Raw genomic sequence first — 27,432 nt, 5'->3', positions numbered from 1 at the left:
CAAAGCAGAACTTTGGGCAGGGCTGTATCTGATCCCCTCCACAATCTCATGAGGAGACCTACCTGGGATTAGGAACTCCACCAGATAGAGAGGACTAGGGATCAGAAAGGCTAAGTAACTTATGCAGGGTCACACAGCTCAGAACACAGGTTCCTGCATCTGGTGTCCTCAACCCTGCAAGGACTGTGGGCGCTGGCCCAGGGGTCAGCCACAGTCCTTCCTTGCATACTGCATGCAGCTCCACTGTGCCTGTCTTTCTTGGGGCTCTCCTGTGCTATTTACACAGTACAACTGGTGCCCAACATTCCCTTCTTTTCTGGGGGGTGGGGTCTTCTCCAACCACCTAGCCCTTTATCATCCCAACGTTCTGACACCTCCTTCTCTCTGCTTGGGACACTCTGTCCTTATTTGTTGGCATTTTCTTGGTAGATTTGACTCCTATGTTGTCTTTCTATATACCTCTCATTTTGGACACCTCCTCCCCCAGGAGGGCTTCCAGGATCCTCCCACCAGGCCCAGTCCAGTGCTTTTCCTCTATGCCGCCAGAGCACTGTCTTTCCTCTACCGTGGTGTTCATCAACCTGGACTATCAGTGTCGCCTTCCTGTCTATATCCCACCGGCCTCTGAGCTCCAAAGAGAGCCATGTCCCCGCCTCTACTGTTACCAAGGACTGAGGCCAGGCCTGTGAGAACTCTCCACCTAGGTACCTTTTATAGTTCCACAGTGCCCAGAACAGCACAGGGGGTTCAAGAGTAAATGCAGGCAGGCCAACTGAGGAATATTACCAGTCAAGGCTTCTCAGTATCTTCTGATACCAGACCCTTTGGGAAGTCTGGTAAAGACCCTGGCTCCCTTCTGAGTATATTTCAAAATTTTAAGATAAATCATATACGACCACAAAGGAAATCCATTCAATTGGAAGAGAGTCCGCAAAATATTTAGAAAAACCCCAAATGTGTGCTGCAGTAGTACACGCACTCCTTAGTACCAAGGCGCCGAACAACAGGACCTGGAGGCAAGTCCACAGCTACCATCACACTGATGCGTGAGAAACAGAGGTTTCTACGTCTCTGTAACAACTGTAACTCGACGTGAAAATATCTGGGATTTCTATACTTACCACAATCACGGGCATTTCAAAAGTTGCTGAGGTTTACAGCCCACGTTCACAATTTAAGGTAACACTACATTTTAGTTACTTTAGTGGTAATAATCATGCAATCTTCCCCCGTTCACGTTCAAAGACTCCTTGAATTCTATCCACAGACTAGAGACATCCCAGGGACCCCGACTGAAGAACCCCACTCCAAGAGCACTGGAGGACATCTGTGGGAGGCCTAGCACAGACACAGTGCACTGGGGACAGCAAGCTGATTGAGGGACACAGAGAAGGCAGAACCTTCAACAGCACGGTGTTTACGAGGATGGCAACTAGGCTCCCCCCGCTCTGGAGGCAGCAGGAGCTCCCTGCAGCCAGGGGTCCAGCAAGACACAGGCACTTCTCCCCTGCTACGTTCACTCTCTGCCTGAGGTAGAGGAGTCCCGGCAGGGAGACGGCGGGGAGTGCCGCTCTGGCCTGAGTGTGGTTAATGCTGCTAGAATACGGTTTGCCAAAGGAAACATTTAAATTAAGAGAAAAGAAAGATGGACTCCAAAGTTCCCAGCATCCTGGGGCAGGTGTGGCCCTCTCATGGAACTCACGGTCAGGGTCTCAGCAGTGTCCTGGGGGGCACTGGGGCAGCTGTGAAGGGAGAGGAGAGTGGGAGGAGAGAAGTAGGGCAGAAGTGCACCTGAACCACTGCTCCCCTCCCTCCCCATCTCAAAGGTAAGGCTAACCACTCCATCTCTGTGCCACCCAGTACACAGACACCGACCCTCTGTGAGCCCAGGCCAACGCCGTGCCAGGCTGTCATCCCGCTAACTGCTCTGGCACCCCTGCTCCCACTTCGAGCCTGGCAGACCTCACCCACGGACCGGAGCAACCTCACATCTTCTCGAACAGCACTCCAGGGAGCCGCCACCAAGGCACCTGCAGTGGTGGGTCACGCAACTTTTCAGACACGTGGCTGGAATTGTGCCCCGCTGCAGAATGAGCCAGCAGGTGCCGGGGGGCGGGCAGCAACTCGCCCTGGGTCTCGCACCTCAACTCCAGAGCTGGATGCACACCAGCTTTGCTGCCTCGGGGCACGGCGGGGCAGGGTGTGCAGAAACCACTCACCCCAAAAGCTTCTGCCAAGGCAGTGGCTCCGTCGTTCTCCAGACGGTTTCTGCCGGCCACGAAGACCTTCAGGCCCAGTGGCTTGCCATGGGCACTGGATTTCCGGTGACACTCAGTCAGAGCCGCTGCCAGGATCTGTGGGGGAAAAGGCAAGAGGCCCAGCCCTGAGGCAGGAAGCCCTGGTCTTCGACATCCCATGCCGCCTACTGGTGGCAGACCTGGGGACAAAGAACGGCTCACAGGCACCACGGTCATGCTGCACATGCAGCCAGCACCTTACAGCTTGCTTCATGTGTGTGTCCCACTACCCTGTGGGGTCTAGCCTCGTGTGAGAGACGGGACAGACACCCGGAAGGACGGGGGACACCAACACGGAGAGGTCAACTGAAAGACAGCTCCTGGGGAAGGGGCGTCAGAGTCAGCTCACTGTGCTGCCGGAAGCCCTCTGTCAGGGGGGAGCTATGGTGATGCCCACTTTCCAGCTGAAAACCGCAGCTGAGAGAGGCACAGAGACATTCCTATGGTTGCTAAACAAGTGGAAGACTCTGGACCAGAACCCAAATCTTCTGGCATCTCTTTCATGTTGCCCAGCGCCTAAGGGGAGCTGGCCGAGACCATGGCCCTGTCACACTCATCGGACACACACCATACGGCTGGGGTGGTGCCAGCAGGTAGCTTCCACCCGGGTGATACCAACAGACCAAGAGTTTAAAAATGCTGGCTTGTTGCTGGGAGTCAGAAAGACCCCGGCAAATAAAACATAAAAGATTCCCAAGAAGAGCAGCAGGAAAGAAGCAATGTTTGTAGAGCCTCTCCTACATCACCGGCACTCTCAAGAAAGGTACTTTCACACCTTCTCATTTCAACCACAAATTAAGCCTAGGAGGAAGGTGGTATTGGTTTGACTCTATAAAGAAGGCGGCCAAGGCTCAGAGAGGTAACTGCGCTGGCCAAGGTCCCCCAGCAAATGTGCAGGGGAGCCACAAGTGGCAGCCAGGTCAGCCTGACTGCATAGCTCTCTGTCCTTGGGAGACAGAAGGGCCACCACCAGCCTGACTCCTTGGGGGATCGGGCACGTGCTCAGCACAGAGACTGTGGACTTCCGCCGTAAACCAGCCTCCTGAGGAACTTTGAGGAGGTGGGAACCAACCATACCAGTGCATCCCATTCTTCCCAATTCCCTCTGGGGCCACCATGGTGAGGCCACAGCTCCTACAAGAGTCCAACCTGGGGACCCTGGGTCTGGAAAGCTCCAAGCACAGGGCTACATCTCACTCCCAGTGAATCTTTCGGGCCCCTCCAATTCCCACGTGTGTGGCACATGGGTCAGAGTGAATACATCCTGGCTGGAGGGAACAGATGCCACAGGACCCAGAGACCCTGGCGCTCGCAGCTCCCAGGAGGTGCAGGTCAGCAAGGCCAGCACCCACAAGATTCGACAAAAAGGTCTCACTGAATCAGACTGAGGGAGGTAAAGACAAGTACAGGCCAAATTCCAGCATGGAGCTGGGCTGCCAGGGAGACCCTCTGGCTACAGGGTTCACACCATCTTCGTCCCTGAGCCATGCCACACACTCGAGTAAAGGCGAGGTCTACCACCAGCCCCAGGCAGCTCTAGGAGCCTCAGTTTCCCTGGCCAGCCACGCAGCAGAGGAGAGCCAATGGAAAGCTGGGGCATTTCCCAGGTGCATCTCCAGCTCCCTCAGCACACCTCGCTCTAGGTTGGGCTGGACCTATATTCTGTGCTGATGCCAACATTTTAATGTTTTCACACACGTGCACGGCTTACTGCCCAATTAGACTGGGGGGGGGCAGGGGCTGGCTGAGCCACCCAGGAGCACACCCCAGCTCTCCCTCCCACGGGGCAAGAGGCAACAGGCACCCCTTGTAGGGGAAGCCACTCTGGCTCCTCAGCCTGCGTGAGCATCACACAGGCTCCTCTTGCTGCTTTGACAGGCACGGAAGCAGGTTCAAATCCCACGTTAGTCCCACCCCAGCGATGCCATCTGGGGACTTGACCCAAGGTCTCTAACCCCAGTCCGGTTAGGTGGAACACTGGGAATAACATCACCCCCTTTTTGGTGTGGGTGGGAGAATTAGGGTAAGGCATTTAACCCATCTTCAAAGAGATGACATCCTTAGTCACTGTAGGTCCCTGTGTCCCAGCCCTTTTCTCCTTTTGGTCAGAACGTAAGTGGGGATAGGGAGGATGGGAATTGGCCTTTCTGGTGTCTGGGCCGAAAGGAGTGAGAACGGGTCAAAAAAAAAGAATAAACAAGGCTGAGCTCCCTCAGTGCAGGTTCCAGGAAGGAAAGAGACGCCTTTCTGCACTGACTGGCCTGACTGACTGGCAGGATGGGGAAGGCACCTCCGGCAAGGCCAGTCCAGGAAAAAGGTAAGCTGTGCCCAGGCCTGAGCCGTTTCCCTTTCTGGGCTCCCTCCCCCACACCCCCACACGGGCCTCACGTGGCTCTGCCAGCTGTTCTGAGGGCACAGCGCGTCTGGGATGCCCAAGCCCAGCGCTCTGCAGAGCCAGCAGGTCAGCGCATGTATGCGAAGCTGCCTCTGTGTTGCCAAGACAACACGAGAACTGGGGATGGTTGCTTGGCAACCCCGCCCTCCAGGCCTCCACCTCCTCTCCCCACTGGCCACAGGCTGCTGCCTTTGAGGCCGTTCTCCTCTGAAGAGAAAAACAACAGGCCAGCCATCCCAGATGGTGGCCAAGAGCACATCCTTCCTGCTCCAGCACAGCAAGAGACCGGGCAGGGCGGGAGGGAGGGTAGGGACGATGGGGATGCGGGGGAGGGCCGCCGCACCCACCTTGCCACCGCCGATGCCCATGCCACAGTTGTTGAGCTTCAGCTCATGAAGGGTGAAGCAGGCAGAGCTCTTGAGCAGGGCCTCAAAGCCTCGCACGCCGTCGGGCCCGAATGCGTTGTCGCTCAGGTCCAGCTCCACCAGCTGCGCCCCGGCTGTGATGAGTCCCTCCCCTAGTGAGGTCTGGACACAGAGAGGGTTCAGCTCAGTTTCAGATACCTCCCAGGGGCAGCTTCTATGCCAGGCCCCCCCTGCCCTCAGGGGGCACCCAGGCAGAGACACAGACCATTTCGCTACAGAGCTGTCCCTATTTTATACCCAGGACCCAAAACCCTTAAGAGGTCTCCCAAGTCAGGTGGGGCGTAGGGTGCGGTATACGTGGGGGTGGTCAGGGAAAGCTTCCTATAGGAGAGGGCACTTGAGCTCAGGCTGAATGAGAATCAACCAAACATGAGATTCCAGCCAACAGTACAAACATGAACAAAGAGACATAGCGTGAAGCAGCATACTGTGTGTCTAGAGACAAGCAGTGGACTCCAGAAGAGGCTGAGGCTGGAAGGAAAGAGAGGAATCAAATCAGGCTAGAGCCCTGAACATCAGGCCAAGGACCATGAACCTGAGCCTGAGAGCTCTGAGGGCTTTGACGTGGGTGAGGGATATAGAACACACATCCCCCAAACCTGAGGAGGGCATACTGGAGGCCGAGAGCCCGCTCAGGAGTGTGAGACAGTGATCCAGGCAGCAGAGGAGGAAGCTGGCTGGCCAGTGTGTGGGAGACAGAAGAGAGCAAACAGAGCCTCAGGCCAGTTCTCGGTCCCACAGAGGGAGGGAGACCTGCAGAAGTGGCACGTTCAGCAGATGTGCAGGAAGGAGACAGGCACCACTGAGGCCTCCGGGGCTCCTGGTGCTGACTCCAGGGCTCCTGGAGATGGGTGCCTATCTCCGAGCCACAGCCCAAGACCACGCGGCAAGATGCTAAGCTCTCCTGGGAACCTGCTGGGCTGGGGATACCTACACTTCCCCAGGAGAGACAGCTGAGGAGAGGAGGCTCTGCCAGAGACTGGGGGCCGAAACAGGGCCAGGCATGCATCCTGCACGGGGTTCCCAGGGGACAGAGTTGGGGAGGGGAGACACTCTCCCTGCCTAGGCCTCAGACAGGATAGCTGAGGCAGTTTCCACTGTCCTCCCCACCATGACTCAGCAATGGAGGGCCATTTTCTGGCTGCCCCTGCCCACAGAAGGCCCAGCCCCTGTCACCTGGCCCCACTGGCCTCCAGCCCTCCCGCAGCCAGAGCTGCTGAAACCCTCTGTGTTTGCTCTACCTTCCCTGCATCTCATGCCTTTCCCTGACCCCAAATTCTCTTGTCCCCCTTTCTAAGACTCACTCTGGTCATCAGTAATATGGAGATAAGAACACCTCCCTCAAACACTGAGAAACTTAAATGCTAAACTTCAGGTAAAACAATGCACACAGGGCCCAAAGTTCCTATCTCCCAAGTACATTTTCTTCACCCCCTCTTCTAACTTTAAATCCTTTTACTTGCAAACCCCCAAATGAATTTCCTTAACCTACACTCTAAATGTTCCCTTCACCTGGTTCTTGTTCACCCTTTGAGGCTGGTAACTAATGGAACCAGCTCCCCAAGGGCTTCCTCAATCCCCCAACGGAGGAGCCCTCCCCCTGGGGTTCCCATTAGGGCATCTGTCACTCCCTGAATGACCCTTAGTTGTTTACCGGACTAACGTGCATCGTCATCATCATTATTATACTAACTTAATAACTTACTAATTAATATATTCATTCATTCATTTAAATGTAAGCTCTACACCCAACATGGGGCTTGAACTCGATGCTGAGATGGAGTCTTTTGCTCTACCAACGTAGCCAGCCAGGTGCCCCCAGACTGAGGTGCTTTAGAAATGAGGGTGGTCCCTGGGCACCTCAAAAACCACAGTGCTGGCTAGACGCATGGAGGTCTAAGAAGACAGCCCAGCTCAAACAGGGTGAGAGACCCAGTAACACAGTCATGCCAATAACTGACGAAGAGCCTCATCCTGAAGGCACCTCATGGGCTGGGCCCCATGTTACTGAAAGGCTGCCTATTACCAGCCCTGCCTCCTTCCTTTGAGCCCCAGGCGAGCCACATTCTGCTCAGTGACGCCCCCTGCCACTCCAGCCACCCAATCCCAGGCTGGGAACTTGACCCAAGCCAAGCTGAGCCCCAGGAATGGGGAAATGGAAAACAGAGTGGATGGAAGCCACCCACGAGAAGCAAAGCAAAAAGAGTGGTATGGAGAAAGGGAGGGCCCGGAGGGAGAGGGGGGCCCACAGAAGCGGGTGAGGGAGCAGAACAGGGAAGTGCAAAGAGAAGAGGGATAAGAGTGAAGGGAGCGAGATCCACAGTGGGGGTGAAGCACAAAGCTCAGGAATGAACCCGGGGATCCTGGGGCTCTGCTGCATCTCCAGTGACTGGGTCTCAAGTCTCCCAGAGGCTGAGCCCATCAGGACACGGGCAGATGCTGCACTTGCCTGGCTTCCGTTGAGCAACTCAGTCACCCACAGCGTGAACACAGTGTGAAAATAGTCCTGGGAATTGCCAAAGGGGTCCCTGTGCCCAGGGGAGGGGAACAGTGGCCTGGTGCACTCACCAAAGCTGGTGGGATCTCGGACCGCAGCCTCCCAGTGAACATGTCGCTCCAGTGGCATCGCTTTGGAAGGAAGAGGAAGAGAAGGGTCAGTGGAGCCCCTCGAGGTGGCCTGCAGACAACGCCTCATCCTTGTGGCCATGGACTGCTGAGCATTACAATACTTCTAAAGTTGGGTTTCCTCAACGAAAAGCTGGTCCAGCTCTGGCTGAAGCTGGAGGTACCTGAAGGCCACCAAAGGCCATACAGGGCTCAGCGGAAATGTAGGGGAATGCTGATCTGCCCAACCTTCTGGTTTTCTAGGAGAGAATCAGGCTCTCTGAGAAGGAAGAGACTGGCCCCAGGCGCCAAGGCACAGCAGTGGCAGGACCAGGGCCAATATGCCAGACTCCTTGTTTCTAATACCGGTTTCCCCATACACTGTGGGTCCAAGTGACAGGTGACAGGATTTGAGTGGCAGAGGCAGAAAGTAAGCAATACAGGATCCAGCAGCTTGGAAGTTACTCGTTTAAGGTGTTTGTTGTTGTTGTTGTTAAGGGAACCTCTATGCCCAACATGGGGCTCAAACTCATGACCCCGAGATCAAGAGTCTCAGGCTCTACTGACTGAGCCAGCCAGGCACCCTTCGAGACTCTTTCCAACCCTTCTGATCACCTCCAGAAGGTGGTCTTCGTTGGGGCTGGTGGATCCTGCCCAACTCTCCACTTCTTGCTCGTCTGCCTTTTGAACAAAGGGTGAGCAGGCCTCATGCTCAGAACTTTTAGGTGACAACCTTTAGGAAACTAGAATTCAGTAACACTATTTTGTTATCTTTATGGTAAGGAATACCGCCTTCCATTTACAGAAGAGATCATGTTTTCTTTTAAATTATATCAAAATGAGCTGATTTAAAGAAAATACTAGGTAAAGCCACAAAGGTGGTGGTCCTACAACTAGATCGTGTTACCTCGCAGGCCAGCAGAATTTAGTCTCTAAGCACACAGCCACCCTCCAACTCTGGTCGCTGTGTCCACCCAAAATATCAACTCTGGCAGCCCCAGTCTTTCCTGGGCCAAACCTGGGAATGATGAAACCCAGAGAAAGCACTTTCCTCTGAAAATCCAGTCCTTGAAATGTATGAACTAAATCCAACCTTAAGTACTAGGCAAACTGATTTTTGTAGAATTCTCAAGGCCTCCAGTAACGCAAATTACCAACACACGTGGAGCCTTAGGAGACAGTCCACATGGGTCTACTCAGTGAGTTACGCCTGAATGCAGGTGCCCAGGGCCAGGACAGGCGGCCACAGCCTGAGCACCGGAACCTCTAGCAACTGGCTCCTCACCCTGAAGCTTCCCCAACCCAACTCTGATGGGCCAAGGCTCAGCAAGGGGATTTGGGACACAAGGACTAGGTTCCAATTCTGATTTAACCGGACTCTAGGCCTGCCACTCCCCACTCCCCACCTCTGAGCCCTGGTATGTCATCTCTGAAATAGAGCTCCTGGCCTCAACAATCTCTAAATGAGCAGTAGTTACTGCAGAGCAGTTGTGAGCCTGGGCTGTTATCCGGGCCCCAGGCCCAGCCCCCTCCTGGCATGTGTGGCCCTGGACCTCACTTCCCTCATCTGTCAAGACCTAACTTGTGCCTGTGTTCCAACAGGAGAGGTAACATCTCTCACACCAGCACCTTGGCCAGAGCACTACTGGGGTCAAGGGCAGCTCCCACCTGCCGCGGCCCTGACCCCACTAGGGTGGGGTGACACAAGGCACTAGGCCTGCACGTGGGATGACATGATGCACGAGGCACTCCTGCTCTCTCATGACACAAGCCTGCATCTGCTCACCACGGCAGCCTCATAGGGAAGAAAAAATTTTTATAAAGGAGCCCAGACTCAGAGCGGAGATCGGTGCAAGGCCACAGAACACAAGGTAGTAGTCCTTGAACCCAGACCTTCAGATGACAAAGCGCAGTTCCTACAGCTTCCAGGCCCGGGGCCACATCTCCTCCATTCCTGTCCCTCACTGGCCACTGGGGAGGGTTGAGTTTTTTCATAGGAAAACGTCCCAGCTTCTGCTCAGGGAAACGAGAGGCCCTGGGCAGAAGAGAAGAAACAACCATCGCCTTGGCTATTAACCTTGACCACGATCTTCCTGAGAAAACAGCAAGGACCACCTCACGAGCCAGCTCCAGGTCCCCAGTGGGCAAATCCACTCCGTTTGCGCTGCCCTGCACTCTTTCCCTTGAGCAAGCACAGTGGGGCCAGGAAAGAGCACCGGGCTTCAGAGTGTGCCGTGTGGCTTACTCATGGCATTAGGATCCTCAGCTGTTTACTCAGCTTCTCCGAGCCTCAATTCCCTTGACTTACAACATGGACGCCATCTTTATTACCTGGGGTGCCCAAGGACTAACGACACGTGCAGAAGAGCCCAGCACTAGCCTGGCCCTGCAAGGACTGAGCACCATTTGTAGTCAGAAAAGCAGGTCTCTCCCTCATGACTCTGCAGAGGCTTTAATGTGCTGATACACAGTAGGATTCCCAGGAATGGAGAGCATGCAGGGACACCCTCCTGACATTTTAAACACCTGATATCCCAGAGAGGTCTCACAGAGCATTTCGAAGGAACGGTGTTTCGTGGGACCCCCCTTTAGGACACAATGAAACAGAAGGAGCTCCGTGTTGGCCAAAGAGGAGCACCACTTGAATCTAACCGTTAAAAACGAACTCGCCATTCAGCTGTGATGAGTGCAGCACCTTCCCAAACCCACCACAGCATCTGAACTGAGGTCTGGCCACTTCTGCCCAACACGCGAGTCTTCTTTGGGCAATCTTTGCTCTGGAGGTCCCTGCTGGGGAGGCTCAGTGCATGCCAGAATGGCCCCATAGTCCAAGGCTCTCGTGGCCCAATTCTGTGCCCTTCCCTCCTCACAGATGCCAAATCTCCAATGCTAGCTGAAGGCTCTCCCTGTCCAGTCCCACTTCCTCCCCCTTTATCTTTCAGGCATATTACCTGATACACCTCTGACACTCTGTCTGCTACTGGGGGATCCAGATGGACACATGACACAGGGAGAGGGGCCCCGGCCAGTGCTCTGCCCTCTGGGGAGGCCAGCACAAGAGGAGCTGTTCATGGTGACTGCCAACAACGCAGGACATAGGCAGGGGCTGCGGTGCCGTGAGTGGAAGTTTGTCCCCAACCAGGCAGGGCCTGCTCACCATGCAGATCTCACCTTCAACTCTGACTTCTTTTCCAAGGCCTTGGCGATGACCCTGGCTGCCTCCACGCCCACCGTGTTGCCCTCCAGGCGCAGAGCTTCTAAACCATCAAAGTCTTCAATCTCTTTAATCACGTCTTTGGCTGCCAAGGACCAAAGAACAGACACTTAGATTTTGGGAGTCATGAACAGCTGAGGCAGAAGAGAGTCCGGCCACTACCGCGTCACTCACAATTCCAGCAGCAATAGTATGCCTGCTGTGTGCTGGGCCCTGGCTTGTGAAGGAGAATCAGACGAGTTCACAGTCCAGCAGGGACACGACTACAAAGAAAATTCCTCTGTACTGAGTGTTAAAAAGGGCTCGGATAGAAGGCTTGGGAGCCAAAGGAGGAAAGAAACTAGCCACGTGGGGCAAAGAAGAGGCTTGGCACCCTTATGGTGGTGAGTGTGGAGCCTCCCTGCGCAGGGAGTGCACGAGGCCAAGCAGGGAAATGGCGTCCAAGTGAGAGGACCAGCAGGTACAATAGCATAAAGGCTCTTAGTGTTACATGATTCATGCGTGGGGCGTTCATCACTGTATTGTTTTTGTTATGATGAAAAATTCCAAACAAGCTAAACATCTATCAACAAAGAACAGGTTAATTCACCGAAGTACATTATACAGTTACACTGACGTCATTATGAATGGTGACACAGGTGTTTACCTGACTTGGAAAATATTCATGTCATAGTGACAAATGAAAAAGGAGGTTTTCCACAGGTGTTTGGTCTGATCACACTTTTAAAATGTTACACCTATTAAAAAATACATAAATAAGTAAAAATAAAAAAATAAAATGCTAGATATTCTATCTTACACGCACACATACACACACACACACACACACACCCCCCACAAGGTCTAAAAGGATAGAAACCCAATGTTAAAACAGTTATCTCTAGGTGCTGTGATTATGGGTGATTCTGTGTTTTTCCACCATCTGCTCAATTTATTCCTAATGTATCAGGTTACAAACCAGGTTTTTAAAGTATCTCTAATTATGGTCCAAAGAAAGAAAAAGAAAGAAGAAAAAGGGAACTCAGCTATGGTTAGGAAAAAAGCTAGAAAGAAAACACACCAAAATTAATAGAAGTTGTACCCTAGGGTGTGAGATAACCAAAATGTGGGTTTTTTTGCTTTCCTTCAATGTTTCTATATACCATAGTGACCATGTGTTTACAATCCGAACAAAAACACACAAGATGCACGAGACAACACCCAGCCAGCCTAGCTGGCACAAGACGGAGTGGGGGGGGTGGGGAAGAGATGGAGATGTGTGCAGGAGAGAACAGTTGGATTTGACCGTTTAGGTGAGAAAGGCCACAGAAAGGGTTTCAGAAAGGTGGTGATTTGCAACCTGTAAGGAGCTCCCAGAGAAGCTGTCCCAGTGGGGGCCTCTGCACATGCCTCCCTCCCCCAGCCGCCAGCAAAACTTCCTCAGGAACCCTGCTGAACTCCCAAGCAGATCAGATCCTGCTTGGCAGGTTTCACAGCCCTGGTCTCCCCACAGACGCTGCCTGCTACAATTTTACCCTCTTCTAAGTGATTACCTGATCATTACGTGGAGACTTTGTTCATACCCCCTTCCTCGCTGGGTCACGAGCTCCAGCCGGGACTTTGCCTCAGCTCACTACCATGCCCCGCAGAGAGGAATACTTAGCATTTTCCCCCGCACCTAATAGTTACTGTTACGTCTATTTCACAACCGAGTGAGTCGAGACACAGAGACAGGACGTACATGCCTGCTGAGGTCACACAGCCAGAAAGTGGTGACCAGCATTCATTTTCCTTTTCTCATTTCACAATCAGGACGGCTGGACAGGTATGAACCTCCCATTTTCTAGAAGGGGAAGCTGAGGGTTCAAGGAATGAAGCAACTCTGCCCAGGAATTCAGGAAAAGGGCAGAGCTAGGCTTCAGACTGGCCTTCTAAAACTCCACCCATGTGCTCCTCCCCAAATCCTTGCTTCCGTGCACAATCATGGATTTTATGCAGCACTCCCCCACACCCCATTTCCGCAGGAAGCCCCTAAATCCCTCCCCCCCTCCCCTGGGTCCCAGTTGCCCAGGCGTCTTCTGTACCTGGCACACAGTGCGCTGTGCGAGGGCTGAGATAATCTCTCAGGCCTTTGGAAGACCTGCTCCAAAACGGAGCCCCTCGAACACCCAGGGACTGGCCAGGTGAACAAGGAGGGAGGACAGCGGCTCACAAGAATGTTTATGCAGTCCTTGAGAGCCAGGCGACAGCGATGCCAGGGCCCCGAGGAAAGACTTCTGTCGTACAAGTGCTGCGAGCACAGAGATACACGGGGACTGTGCACGAGTTCAGCTCCGAGGAGAGTCACAGGCACAACACGAGCCGGGAAGAAAAAGCACCGACATGGGAAGAGCAGGGACAGGAGCAGGGAGGATCACTGCTGGGTGGCCTCTCGCACTGGTTTCCAATCCCAAACGGAGTTCTATGTAACTCGAACGCTGGTCAGGGCTGCGTCCCAACTACCGCCGGCTAACCAGCTGTCAGGAGGCTGAGCGCAGGGCCTGCTCTTCAGCCTCCCCCACCTCACACGGTAACAGGTTCCAGGTATTCACCACGCAGCCATGGAAAGCAGAAAGGCCTTTCTTTGGTTCTTAAATGCTTATTAGGGAGAGAAAAGAGCCCTGTTCCCATCATCAGTTTTGTGGCTTCCTCACACAGGCCCTTGCCCTCTCCTGACGGTGCCAGCTCACTTGCAGCCAAGATGGAGGCCCTTTCTGGGCCCAGGATTCAGCCGCCGGGCTCCTCCGCACAGCATTCAAGGGGCTCTGCACTAGGCTTCCTGTGGCATCCTGATTTCTTCTCTTCCAAGCCCACCCTACGCGTCTCAGCCCCTGTGCCTAACTCATGTGGTCCTCCCTGCCTCTAGTGCCCGTTCCCCCTCAAGGACAGTTCAAATACCACCTCACCCATGGAGACTTCCGGGGCCCCCCTAAACTAGAAGTGACCCCTTTCCCTCGCCATACTTCCCACAGCTTTCTGTTCACGTCGCTCAGAGTATGCTTCACCTTCTGCCCCCGGTAGTTATTTGAGTGCCTCCTTTCTCCTCCAGGTTAGGAGCTCCTCAGAGGCTGGGGCTGTAAGTTGGGCATCCCTGGTGACCTACCAAATGGAGGCAGCATGTCCAGCCTGAGCTGGTGAAGTGGTGATCTGCATGGATTTTAAGGCTAGACAAGCCTGAGTTCTAACCCCAGCTTCGCGGCTTCTAGCTGCGCCCTTAGGCAAGTCCTATCACTTCCCTGGGCTTTCATTTTCCAATCTACAAAACGGGGATGAAACCCACCTCAAGGACTTTTGTGAAGATAAACTGAGACACAACTTGCATGGCACTTAAGACTGCCTGACTCAGCGTTCAGTGAATGGAATTTAATAGCAAATTCACATTTACTGAACTGAGCTGACTGTCTACTGAGAAACACAGGAACAGGGATTCAGCTGGACCTCTGTTAAAATCCTGGCCTCTGCTATGTACCAGCTGTATGACCTTGGGCAAGTTAGGTCTTCAGATCTTTTTTCCTTATTTATAAAATGGTAACATTTCTCCCTCCCTCCTTCCGGAATGATGAATGATCGGAAGGGACAAGGGCACAGGGAGGAGCTCTGTAAATTTTAAGGCCCTTTAGAGATACAACGAATGTGCACGGCCACGCTCCCAGCAACCTGAGGACTCAGGCAGTTTCTGAGCCGGTGCAGGAGAGCAAGCCTGCCTGCACTCCATGACAACCAGCCTAGCCCAGACCAATTTCCCTGGTTGGGCCAGAACCTCAAGAGGCCGTGCAAATACTGACGTAGGTGCCTTCACTTCCAAACGCCAGGGGATTCGGGGTTGACCAGTGTTAGCCATGCTTTGGCTAGGGATGAAAAGACAGGGCCCGCATTCTGGTTCCTAATTCCCTCCAGTCCTGGTTCCTACACACAGACATTAACATCCATCCCTCTCCCAGGGGCATTCAGCTGCATGGACCAGACCTCCCGAGAGAGACTTACCTCTGGGGAAGGCAACCAGTATTCTCAGACCAGCCTGGGATCATGGTGCTAATGGTCTGAAGTAAGAAGTCAGGGACTATATCCTAAGACGGCTGTCATGGTCCCTCAGTGTTTATTATCCCCTCCCTCTAGGACATAAAGGGGCCCTTTCCACCTGCCAACCTAAGCAGTCACCAGCAAGGATGGCCTCCAAAAACATGACCACCAGCAGGGAAATCTATACGTGCTGTGGACACATCATCTCTGAGCCTCACTGCGGGATGGGCCCAAAGATATCTCACAGAGCTACTAGGACAAACAACGTGATAATGCAGCTCAACAAGCCCGAACCCGAGTAAGAGTAAGTGGTCATTCGCACACTCCCTTTCCTCCGAGGGGGCCAGCCCAAGCAGGAACTCACCATCTTCTGCAGTGTTGAGTTTGAGGCTCTTGCCCTTGAAACTCAGCTGTCCCCCGGCCACCTGGGTTTTGGCAAGCGTCTCTGCTAGCTTGGCAATGTCTTCAGAGGCCATGCTGGCCACGTTGCTGGGCTCCCCTGGAAATCTGCAAACTGAGCAGGACAAAGTTTCATTAAGAGAGAGGAGTCTCCTGCTCTCCCCGCCCCCGGTTGGGGAGGGCAGGGTAGGACATCAGCCACTTCAGGGGCTTGACCCCTTCACCCCCTACTATGGAAACTCCAACAGCTAAACTACTGGGAGAAATGAAAACAGCATTACGGAAGGAACAATTCTAGAAAGGTGGAGAAAGTGGCAAGAATGTAATAAAATCATTTTAGCCTCTGGAGAGTCACTATCTCACTTTAACTCTTCCCCTGCTCAAATGCCCCAGCTGGGACACCAAGCATAGCCATGTGAGTTGTCCATTTTCTGGGCCCCCAGTGAACAGCAGTTGAGTCCCAGACCAATAGCTGCAAAGAGCCCCAAGCACACACCTGCCTGATCATCTTGGCTGCTCTCTGTTTGAGGGTCCCATTCCTCAAACAGGACTAAGATGGCTATGGGATCCAGGTCATCCATCCCAGGAAATGCCCCACCACCCACGCTGGCATGTCTCTGGGGGTGGGGCACAGGGGTCAGCCCACTGCACGTCCAGTTTCAACCTTGCCCAGGAGACTGGGCAACCCATGGTGGCCAGACCTCAGAGGTTCCTAGGAGACCAGAGGTCTCTACATCACAACAGCCACCATCACAATAGATCAAGGGCAGAGTTGCTGAAGAAAGGAGCTTCCAGCCTGGCAGAACTCAGCGGACTGGCAGAAAGGACTACTCCATTTCCCCAATGAGGAAATGGCAGGTAATCAGGAGAGACCAAGGAAGACTGATATGGGGGACAGAACTAGCAGGTGCCCACAGAGACTCCTTATCCAGAACATGTTCTTCCCCAATCTATTCATCCTCAAGATACAATTGTGATGGCCCCCCCATCTTATTCGCCCCAGGCTTCCTCTGGGCTCCTATAGTGCGCTTCCCACCTCGTTGTCCTTATCTTAACCCTGATCACCCTGGTTTGCCTAGCTTTACCTGTAAGCATGAATTATTCTTCTGGGTAAGGAGGCGTCTACTCATTCAACAAACACTTATCGTGTACTACTGTGTTCTGGACATTGTTCCAGGTACCGGGAGCACAGCAACGAATGAAACAAAAATCCTGCCCTCTTAAAGTAAGTGTTCTCTCTTTTTTTTTAAGATTTTACTTTTTTAAGTAATCTCTATGCCCAACGTGAGCACAAACCCACAACACCCAGATCAAGAGTCGCAAGCTCTACCAACTGAGCCAGCCAGGCACCCCCTAGAACATGTGATCTAAACAAGATATGTAGTATCTTAAAACAGTGATAAGAAGAAAAACAGAGAAGAGGGTAAGGAGTTTTCTGGGGGTTGCAATTTAAAACAGATTTGGTTAGAGGAGCGCCTGGTGGGTCAGTTGGTTAACTGTCCGACTATTGATCTCAGCTCAGGTTTTGCTCTCAGGGTCATGGGTTCAAGCCCCATGCTGGGCTCTACACTGGGCATACAGCCTACTTAAAAAAACAAAACAAAACAAACAACAACAACAACAACACACACACACACACACACACACACACACACACACACACACCAAACCAGAATGGTTAGAGAAAATATTATTACGAAAGAAACAAAGACTTGAAGCATATCAAGGATTGGGCCAGAGAGATATCTGGGGGAAGAGCAGAGGCTCTTGTGGGGGCGGGGGGTTGGAGGGGCAGATTACAGGAACTGCAAGGAGACCAGTGGGGGTGGAGTGCGGAGAGGGAAGGAGAAAGAAAGCAAGCAATGAGAAAAGAGAATCAGCAAGAGGCCCAAGTCACAAAGGCCATTTAAAGAACGTGGCTTGTACTCTGAGTGAAAAGGAGAGTCACTGGTGGATTTCTCACAGAGAAGAGCAGGCTCTGATAGATGTTTTGACATGATCACTTATTTGCAACCTAAAGCCTGGCATCTAGAAGATGCTCCAAGAATGAAGAGCTGAAACTAAATAAAGATTAGCCTGAAACCCCGCCACCACTTGCACTTCTGGGATGGGACAATTTGAGGCAAGAAAAATGGTGGTGGGGCTCCCAGATATGTTCCTATTGGAACACAGAACTTCTCAGCTAGAAAAGGGCCTATTGCTCAGTCCAATACACATACGCACCATCCACTTTAAAGACTACGAAACCGAAGCACAGAGAGGTACTTGATTTGCCCAAGGTCTGCAAAGGGTCGGCGGCAAAGACAAACAGTAAATACACGAACAATCCTCTCCTTTCTGGGCAGGAAAGTCGCAGATTTTCTCAGGTGCACATCTATCGCTCCTGCGAGGCGTCAGCAGTGACTCATGGCGATCCCAGGGGCTACAGCGCCAGCCCAGGCCCTCCGCGGGCGTGGGACTACTGGGAGGCGGCGGCAGGGGAGCGACGCTCGAGTGCGGGCCGCAAATGACAGGCGGGCGGCGCGGGAGCCCCATCCGGATCCCCGGCGGACGCGCACCGCCCCCAGTTGTCACCGACGCCAAGAGCATACGCCACTGCTGGCAGCTGCGCCAGACGCCCCCTCCAAGCCTCAGTTTCCCCATCTGGGAAAGGGGCCTGCGCCCCCCAGCACCCCCTCTCTCAGCCCCTTCGCGTTTGGCCGTCGAAGCGAGGGGAGAAGGCTGAGAAGACACCCACAAGGCGCTCAGGGGCGCCATACCTTCCTCGCCCAGTTGCAGGGCCGCGCCACCCCCCGCCCCATCCCAGGCAGGTGACGGGGAAAGGGAAGGGACCCCGACCCTTACCGTAAACAGGCGGCGCCGCCGCGTGGGTCGACCTGAGCGCGCGCGGCCGCCCGGCAGGGGCGGGGAATGATTTAGGGTCCGGGTCAGGTCAGGTCGGGGTCGCCGCCTCGGAGCCCAGCTGTCCCGATACCCGGCCCGCTCTTCCGTCAGCTCTCCCGGCAGTTCTCGCCACTCGCGTGCCCGACACCACCTGCTCCCCGCACGGCGGCTGATGATGGCGGAGGAGGAGGATTTTGAAAGCCGGCAGTTTCTTTCCTTCGATTTGATTTGTTCGAGGCCCAGGCCAGGTTCCCCTTCCCCCGCGCGCGTGGCCTACCGGGTGTGGTAGTCTAGTTCTTCTGCGCGGGGCGCGGCGGCCGCGGCAAGAGCGGGCCCGCAAACTACTAGTCCCGTGATGCATCGCGTCCCAAGCGCTCCTCCGCCTGCTCCCTCTGAGCCCTCCCTTTTCGGCTTCTGGCTCTTTCTCCAGCAGGCCACAGGGAGGCGTGTAACCCCGGACGCCCAGGGAGACTACAATTCCCTTGATGCCTTGCGGTCCATCCGACTCAGCCCTTCCGGAAAGGTTCACGCTCACGTAACTTTATTGACAAAGGCTGGTACTACCGAAGGCGAGCTGTTGGATCTGTTCAGCAAGAAATAGGTATCCATTTCTTCTAAGGAAAGCCTCGCCTTTTTCTCCTATGAAATTGAAAGGCCATTCGAAGCCTTTCACATAAAGAGCCGCAAATTATTTGATAATTAAAAAGGGGAAATAGTTAACCCTAGAGTAAAGAAGCTGAGACACCATCTTAACCAAATGGTTCACGTTAACATCAGTAACACGACAAACCGACGTTCATTGCACACCTGCTGATGTGATGCAGTGAGAAGGACACAGCGTCACCATGCAGTCAGCAGTGCATAAAATTAATCTAATCCTGAGGAAGCATCAGCCAAACCCAAACTGTGTTACAATTTCTTCTGCTACAGAATAACTGGTCTGTGCTCTTGCAAAAATGTCTGTGTCATGAAAGACAAAGAAACTCTGAGGAACTGTTGCAGATTAAAGGAGACTAAAAAGACATGAGAACTAAATGCAATCAATGGTCGTGGGTTGGATCCTGGACTGGTGAGGAAATTACCGTAAAGGGCAATGTGGAGACAATTAGCAAAACCTGACCGTATATTAGATGACAGTATTGTAGCAATATTAAATTTATTGATTTTTATTATTGTGGTGGGTTATGTAAGAGACTGCCTTTGTTCTTGGGAATGCATGCTGAAATAATTAGGGGTGTGATACCAGCAACTGACTTGCCAATGGTTCAAAAAAATGTGTATATACATAGAGAGAGAGCGCACAAATGTGGCCAGATGTTCAAAATAAGTGAATCTGGGTGAGGGAGTATATGGGAGCTTTTTAAAATACTTTTGCCACTTTTCTGTAGGTTTGAATTTTTTAGGTATCAGAACACAAATAGCTTTTCTTTTTTTCTCTTCGCAAAGAACATTTTATCCATTACATAAATAACATGTGTTTGCCATAAATACTTCAACCAACATAGAACAGGATAAAGAGAAAAGTAAACATTACCCGAGAAACTCTAGCACCCAGAGATAATCACCATCAACATATGCAGCCTTCTCCAAAGTCACCTCTCACAACTCGGCCCACACACATGCTTTTGGTTTACCTGCAATTGAAAGTTAAATATATTATGTGCCAGATCTTTTCACACACAGTTAATTTAATCTTTACAACCACAAAGGAAGTGGGCATCATTGCCACCCCTTCCAACACAGAGATGAGAAAACAAACTCCATACCCTGGTTCACACCACTACTGAGATGTAGGTCCTCTTTCCACCCTCCCTCTCCTCCTCTGCCTACAAGCCCCATGTCAAATGCCATCACCTCCGGGAAGCTTTTCTACGCCCCCCTGTCCAGAATGAGTCACCTTCCTCTGGGCCCTACAGCAAGCTACAAGTCCCCACCGTGGTTGATCTGCAGCTCTGAGGGCTTTTTCACAACATTAATAGTGTTATTGGCAGCGTCCTTGTCAACCTGGGAGAGCTTCAGGGCAGGTACTGTGCCCATCTTGGCAGCATCTTTTCCGGGATTCACCTGTCGTAAGTGCTACACGTTTCCTCATTTGAACTGGATTCCAGTCAGGGCCACTGGATGTTTGCTTAAAATGAGTCATCCTCTGAGAAGGCTGAGATGCTCCCAATTAGGCCTGATGCTATTCCTGTGCTGATTACAGCTAGGACTGATCAAATCAGTCTGGATTTCCCTTGGGGTGATCCCCAGCCTCACTTTTCCAGTTTTCCTTCCTGAGGCCTTCCTTGACCCTCTGACAAAACCTTCCAAAGGGAAGAGAAGGGCAGATGGTAGAACATCTTAGGTGATCTTCCTGTCCTCGCCTAGCTGATGGATCATAGGGTTTTCAGGATTGGAAGGGAATTCTTAGCAAGAAACAATGCCCTTCAGGGTGCCTGGCTGGCTCAGTTGGTAGAGCATGGGACTCTTGATTTCAGGGTTGTGAGTTCAAGCCCCGTGCTGGGTGTGGAGCCTACTTAATTTAAAAAGAAAGAAAAAGAAACAATGGCCTTCAAGGGCTAGAGAGGTATTAGGAGGTAATGGGAGCCTGGTGGAGCTTGTGGAGAACTGGAGAGTAAATGTTCTGCCTGAATATGTTCACATTCAAAGCTCAAAATCACCAAACCAGCCAGACATCTCCCCTTAGCGATCCAGATTCTGTTTGTTACTCCTGAGTCTAGATTCTATCTCAAACCACTTTAAAATGGGAAGACTGGGGTTTAAAAAGGAGAAGGAGGTTACCCAATGGTACACACTGTCAGAGGAGTCCAGAGCCATCAGTGTTTCCAAGCAACACATTTGTCTCTCCTTCTCCTTCTCCAACTCTCTCTCTCCCTTTCAAGTTATCACCTGAGAGCTAGTTTGCCATGCCCAGTAAATGGAATCATAGACTTTGACAGATGGATAGAGCCATCTCAAGCCACCCCTTTCTTCTTTTCAACACAAAGAATTGAGGACCAGATAGGTTAAGTAACCTGCTCAAATTACACAGAAATTTAGACAAGAGACAGTAGATTTTTTTTTTAAAGTTAGCTCTATGCCCAACATGGGGCTTGAACTCATAACCCCCTAATCAAGAGTGTCATGCTCTACCAACTGAGTCAGCCAGGCACCCCAAGATAAGAGACAGCAGAAGCCAGATCTCTGGGGTCCTTTTCGACACACATGCAAAACAAGTCATTTTGTGAGTATGAGGTGGGTATAAGGGGAAAGAGGAATGTTTCAGACCTTTCTCTGTTACACAGCTTTTTTCTCTTTTCTTTTAAAGAATGTTTTGAAGAGAAAAGCAGGCTGCCTCTGATTAGTTTGGTTTACTTTAACTGAGTGTTTTAAATTCCATTGTGGTGCCTGAAAACAAACTTAAATGCTAATCGTAAATGGAATAAATAACAATATTTATACTGGTACTAAGAGCTACTAAGGCTGCAGACTTGCCATTTAGTAAGATCAAAAACAAATGCCTGAATTATGCCAGACATGTGAGGAATGTGGAGAGAAATTCCCAAGATCCATCCGGGTGCGGGTGCTTAGGGCTCCTAGGGAAAGGTGGTGGGCCTGGCCTCCCATCATTGCAGGGGAGCCTGTCCCCTCACCCCCAGTGTCGCCTCCCCTGTTGGGAAGCGGTTGCTACATCATCTGTTAAAGACCACTCAAACCACATTCTCCCCTGGGTTCAAGCCCAGGGCTCCCCATCAGAATACGTGACCTTTTTAAACTTTGATAAATAACCATAATTAAAATAATTCATTCCCTCCACAAATGGTAATTGAGTATCTGCTATGTACCAGGCACTGTTCCGGCTCTGGGAATCCAAAGGTGAGTGAGACAGAAAAGGATGTCGTCTGTGGAGGAGCTTAAAATCTGGTCTAATGTTTCTGGAGTTTCCTGATACCAAATGCTTTTGATAGATTATTTCCTCTTTTAAGAATTATTTTGTTCCAAGGCACCTAGGTGGCTCAGTTGGTTAAGCATCTGCCTTTGGCTCAGGTCCGAGAGTCCTGGGATCCAGTCCCGCATTGGGCTCCCTGCTCAGTGGGGAGTCTGCTCCTCCCTCTGCCGCTCCCCCTGCTTGTGCTCTCTCTCTCTCAAATAAATAAATAAAATCTTAAAAAAAAAAAAAAGGAATTCTTTTGTTCCTAGGGGCGCCCAGGTGGCATAGTCAGTTAAATGTCCAACTCTTGGTTTTGGCTCAGGTGATGATCTCGGGGTCCTGGGATCAAGCCCCGTATGAGGCTCCACGCCCTGCATGGAGTCTGCTTAGAATTCTTTCTCCCTCTTCCTCTGTCCCCTACCCCGTGTGCTGTCTCTCTCTCAAATAAATAAATAAATCTTTTTCCTAAGATTACATTTATTTATTTGTGGGGCGCCTGGGTGGCACAGCGGTTAAGCATCTGCCTTCGGCTCAGGGCGTGATCCCGGCGTTATGGGATCGAGCCCCACATCAGGCTCCTCCACTATGAGCCTGCTTCTTCCTCTCCCACTCCCCCTGCTTGTGTTCCCTCTCTCGCTGGCTGTCTCTATCTCTGTCAAATAAATAAATAAAATCCTTAAAAAAAAAAAGATTACATTTATTTATTTGAGAGAGAGAGGGAGAGAACACAAGCAGGGGGAGGGGCAGAGGGAGAGAGAGAAGCAGACTTCCCACTGAGCGGGGATCCCTACTCGGGGCTCAATCCCAGGACCCTGGGATCATGACCTGAGCTAAAAGTGGATGCTTAACCGACTGAGCCACCCAGGCACCCCAAATAAATCTTTTAAAAAAAGAATTATTTTGTTCCAAAATGGAAATGATTTTTAAAATAAATACAGAAATTTTTAAAAAATAGTATAAATGCAAAAGAGTATTAAGAATAAAATTATGGGGCTCCTGGGTGGCTCAGTTGTTAAACGTCTGCCTTCGGCTCAGGGCATGATCCCGGGGTCCTAGGATCGAGCCCCACATCAGGCTCCTCCGCTGGGAGCCTGCTTCTTCCTCTTCCACTCCCCCTGCTTGTGTTCCCTCTCTCGCTGGCTGTCTATCTCTGTTAAATAAATAAATAAATAAATAATCTTAAAAAAAAAAAAGAATAAAATTAAGGGAGTTGCCTCTGCCTGCTGATCCCCTGCTTGTGCTCTCTCTGACAAATAAATAAATAAAATCTTAAAAAAAAAAAGATAAAGTTAAGGGGCACCTGGCTGGCTCAGTCAGTGGAGTATGTGCCTCTTGATCTCAGAGTCGTGAGTTCAAGCCCCACGTTGGGTGTAGAGTTTACTTTAAAAAAAAAAAAAAGAAGAAGTTAAAAATTACCTGTTTTGGGTTTTTTTGAACAGAAATGTTATGTGGCTTGATGAGTGGTTGGATGGCTGAATGAGTAGGTGATCAAGCAACAGAGCAAAATGCTAACAATTGTAGCACGAGCTAGGGCGTGTGAATATTCACTGCCCAGTCCTTTCACCTTTCCGTATGCTTGCACATTTTCATAATGACACATTGGGAACAATGTAACCACGTTTTATTGCCTGCATTTCCTCCCCTGTATGCTAGTCTGGGGACTAGCCTATCTCAGTGCCCTCCCTTTCTCTCTTTTTAAGTCACTCTCACCTTTGAGAATCTGAATTCTCCGGACTACTTCCCAGAAGAATTTATTATTTATTTTTAGTTCATCACACAGTTCTCAACGTTTTGCATGCGAGGACTCGTTTAATCCTCACAATGACCCTGTGGGGAAAGTGCTCTTATTATCACCGACCTGAGCCTCAAGTTGTGCGTCGCATCTTCAGGGCCCTTCCCTAAACCCCAAGTTAAGATCCCTTGCTGGAGGGCTGGAACATGGAACCATGCTAGAGCTGTGGGGACATGGGGTTCCTCTGGAGTCTAGGACCCAGCATGGGGCCTGGCAATGAACGTTTGTTGAGTGACTGAATGAACATTGCACATGCTTGCGGCAAAGGCTGCCATGCACTTAGAGCCCCCCCCCCCCAGGAGATAACAAGGCATCTCTGAGGGCCGGACCCCGGCAGCCCTGAGCTCAGCAGAGGAGGTGCTCCCTGCAGAAGGGATAACCTAGCGACATAACTGTCAGTTCCTCAAAGGTGAGAGCATGAGTGTCTGACTCCCATTCTCTGGCAACCCTCTCAGGGGACTGGTCCTTAGGGGTGATCAGGGATGCATCCAGACTTTAGATGTCCACATCATGGGGGCAGGGGGCAGGCTTTATAGGTAGACAGGCCTGAGTCTGAATTCCGTCTCTGCCTCTTTCTTAGCTGTGTGGCCTCAACCAAATTACTTAACTGCTTTGTGCCTGTTTTTTTCATCCAAAACTGGGTCAAAACAATCCCTGCCTTATAGGGTTTTAGGGGGGAGGGTGTAAGAGAATCAACATGTACAAAGTCCTTGGCTCATAGTAAATAAGACGTGCCGGCTGTTGCTATTTAGGCTTCAGTGTGTGGACATAGGGCATTTGCTGCCCAATGACATTGGCCTTCCCCAAACGCAGCCTACTGGTGCCAGCCTCGAGGGTTTTCTCTCAAAAACGCCACCACATAGGGTTGACATCTTGTAAAGGCCCATTTACCATCTCAGGCAGCATGGACAGTTTCATTAGTTGATGTCAGATCGAAGGGGGGGGTTGATGTCCAGCTGAATCCCTTTTAAATGATGGACAGTCTTTTAAGGATATGTGTTCTCTTCCTGGCCGCTGGGGATGGTGGAATCACATCATTTGCCAGCTAGTTCATTTGAGGCAAGATGTGGGGATCCAACTGGCCTCAGTGTCCTCCTCCATAACACGGGGGTGATAGCAAGAGTGGTGCCTAATCTGATCAATTTTCAAGAGTGTTTCACTGTAAATTGTACAGGGGGCATATTTATCAGATACTCTTATCCTTATTTTACAAGTGAGGAAATTGATGCTGTGAGATTGCCCACACCAGATCACCCAGCTAGCAAGAGGTGGGAGCTGGGACTCCGACCCCCCCCCCCCCCGCCCTGGTCTTCCTAATCACACCATGTTACCCAGCCTCCCTAAATTGTCAGGCTCTGCCTGTGGCTGCCTTTAATCCATGATCCTGGGTCTATCCCAGGTAACCCAGGGATTGATTTCCCACAAAATATCAGAATCCCCAAGGGGTGCTTGTTAGAAATGCTGACTTAGAATCTCTTGAGAGCAGGTGATTAGAAATCCGCATTTTAAGCAAACCCTGCTCTGCGGTAAGTCCGAGAGCCTCTGCACTCTGCTTTTCATTTCTGGACATAAATGCCCATCCTCTTCATGCCAGAGGCTGCCGTTTTTATTTCTTAGAGTATCGAGGAGACAGAAAGCATTCACAGAAAAAGGAGTCTGAGAACATCTGATGGTGCAGGTGTATTCCCCCCCATCTCAAGGCTTCCTTAAGGCAGAGAGAGTAGAAAATCGTGGGAGGTCATATAAAACACATAGGCTCTGGAGTCTGAATTGCCACCTGGGACAAATGAATCTCCCAGCCTTAGTGTTCTGTCTATAAAATGGGCATGCTAAAATCAACCTTCCAGGGGCACCTGGGTGGCTCAGTCAGTTAAGCATCTGACTCCTTTTTTTTTTTTTTTTAAGATTTTATTTACTTATTTGACAGCCAGCAAGTGAGAGAGGGAACACAAGAAGGGGGAGTAGGAGAGGAAGAAGCAGTCTCCCTGCTGCCTGATGCGGGGCTCAATCCCAGGACGGTGGGATCATGACCTGAGCCGAAGGCGCACACTTTACGACTGAGCCACCCAGGCGCCCCTAAGCATCTGACTCTTGATTTCGGCTCAGGTCATGATCTTGGGGTCCTAAGAACAAGTCTCCTCTCCCAGGGCTCCTCACTCAGAGGGGAGTCTGTTCTTTCCCTCTGCCCCTCCCCCTGCTCATCCTCTCCCTCTCTCTAAAATAAATAAATAAATCTAAATCAATCAATCAACCAACAAAACAAACCTTCCAAGATCATTGTGAGAATTAAATAAGTAGACACATCTCCAGGTGCTTGCCCTCCTAGCACTTACTGTGGTGTGTTTAAACGTTAAAAATTTGTCCCACGGGGCACCTGTGTGGCTCAGTCATGAAGTGTCTGCCTTTGGCTCAGGTCCTGTGGGATTGAGCCCCAAGTCAGGCTCTCTGCTCAGCGGAGAGCCTGCTTCTCCCTCTCCCTCTGCCTGCTGCTTCCCCTTTCTCTATTTGACAGAGAAAGAATGAGAGAGCACAAGCAGGGAGAGCAGCAGGCAGAGGGAGAGGGAGAAGCAGACTCCCCGCTGAGCAGGAAGCCCCATGCAATGCAGGGGCTTGGACCCAGGACTCTGGGATCACACTTGAGCGGAAGGCAGACGCTTAACGACTGAGCCAAGGAGCCCCAGATAAATAAAATCTTAAAAAAAATTTTTGTCCCACCAATATATCCCCAGCTCCTAAGATGTGTCTGCTGCAAAGGTTTGGGGAAGAGATAACATAAAGTCTGCCGGGCTCACAGCTGATCCTCAATAAATTAAATACACACATATGTACGTGGATATATACACACACACATACCTGTGTGTGTGTGTGTGTGTGTGTGTAAGTGCATGCGTGTGTGTGCACAAAATTAAAAGAGGGAAAGAAGGACATTTGAGAGAACTCTCATGGGATGGGGGAGTCCTCTGGAATCATTGGAGCCGGTAGTGGTAGCGAGGATGACGCCGTATTTGGAATCAGAAGCTCTGGATTCAAATCCAGTCCGGGCCCGACCCGCTCTGAGCCAGTGCCAGGGATGCCATACAGCCAGTCTCTCTGGTTCATCTCCCTTTACCTACTGGGTCTAAGTAGCTTCAAATCCTTTCTGGAAAGATCTCAAACATAAAACACCAGTCGACTGAAGGTCTGATGCCTCTCTGAGCCTCCGGTCCTCATCCTTGCTTAGGGCACAAAACAGCTAGGGTTTTGGGGGGAGCTTTCTGTGAAAGCACCTGGCACCGCGGGGGCTTTTTACACCGATGGGGAAGGGCCGAGGTGCTGAGCTTGACCAGCATCAGCCCACAAATACAGACTTGCCCACCGAAAAAGCCCTACAAGGGAAGGCCACGTTTAAAGAAAATAAAGGTGGATTCCAGGCATGAGCTTTCCACGGGGCAGGGGGACTTCCCCGCCCCCAGGTGCGCAGCCCGCGCCGCCCACC

At 51.5% G+C, this 27,432-nt stretch overlaps 1 protein-coding gene across 1 annotated transcript in view; it reads right to left on the bottom strand.

The window, feature by feature from the left end:
• The window catches only part of RANGAP1 (Ran GTPase activating protein 1), a 29,822-nt gene extending 11,317 nt beyond the window's left edge, over positions 1–18,505 (bottom strand). Inside the window, exons 1-6 of the mRNA XM_045779725.2 lie at positions 18,217–18,505; positions 15,338–15,487; positions 10,893–11,020; positions 7,686–7,745; positions 5,040–5,219; positions 2,220–2,354 (exon numbers count right to left, since the gene is read on the bottom strand). Coding sequence (XP_045635681.2) covers positions 2,220–2,354; positions 5,040–5,219; positions 7,686–7,745; positions 10,893–11,020; positions 15,338–15,449 — 615 coding nt within the window. The 5' untranslated portion in view covers positions 15,450–15,487; positions 18,217–18,505. The remainder of the gene's footprint in view (positions 1–2,219; positions 2,355–5,039; positions 5,220–7,685; positions 7,746–10,892; positions 11,021–15,337; positions 15,488–18,216) is intronic.
• Positions 18,506–27,432: the final 8,927 nt, after the last annotated feature.

This window comes from Ursus americanus, chromosome 17, assembly GCF_024610735.1.
Source record: "Ursus americanus isolate L20-20 chromosome 17, mUrsAme1.1.p, whole genome shotgun sequence".
Lineage (NCBI taxonomy): Eukaryota > Metazoa > Chordata > Mammalia > Carnivora > Ursidae > Ursus > Ursus americanus.
This window is presented reverse-complemented; position numbering and strand designations above follow the sequence as displayed.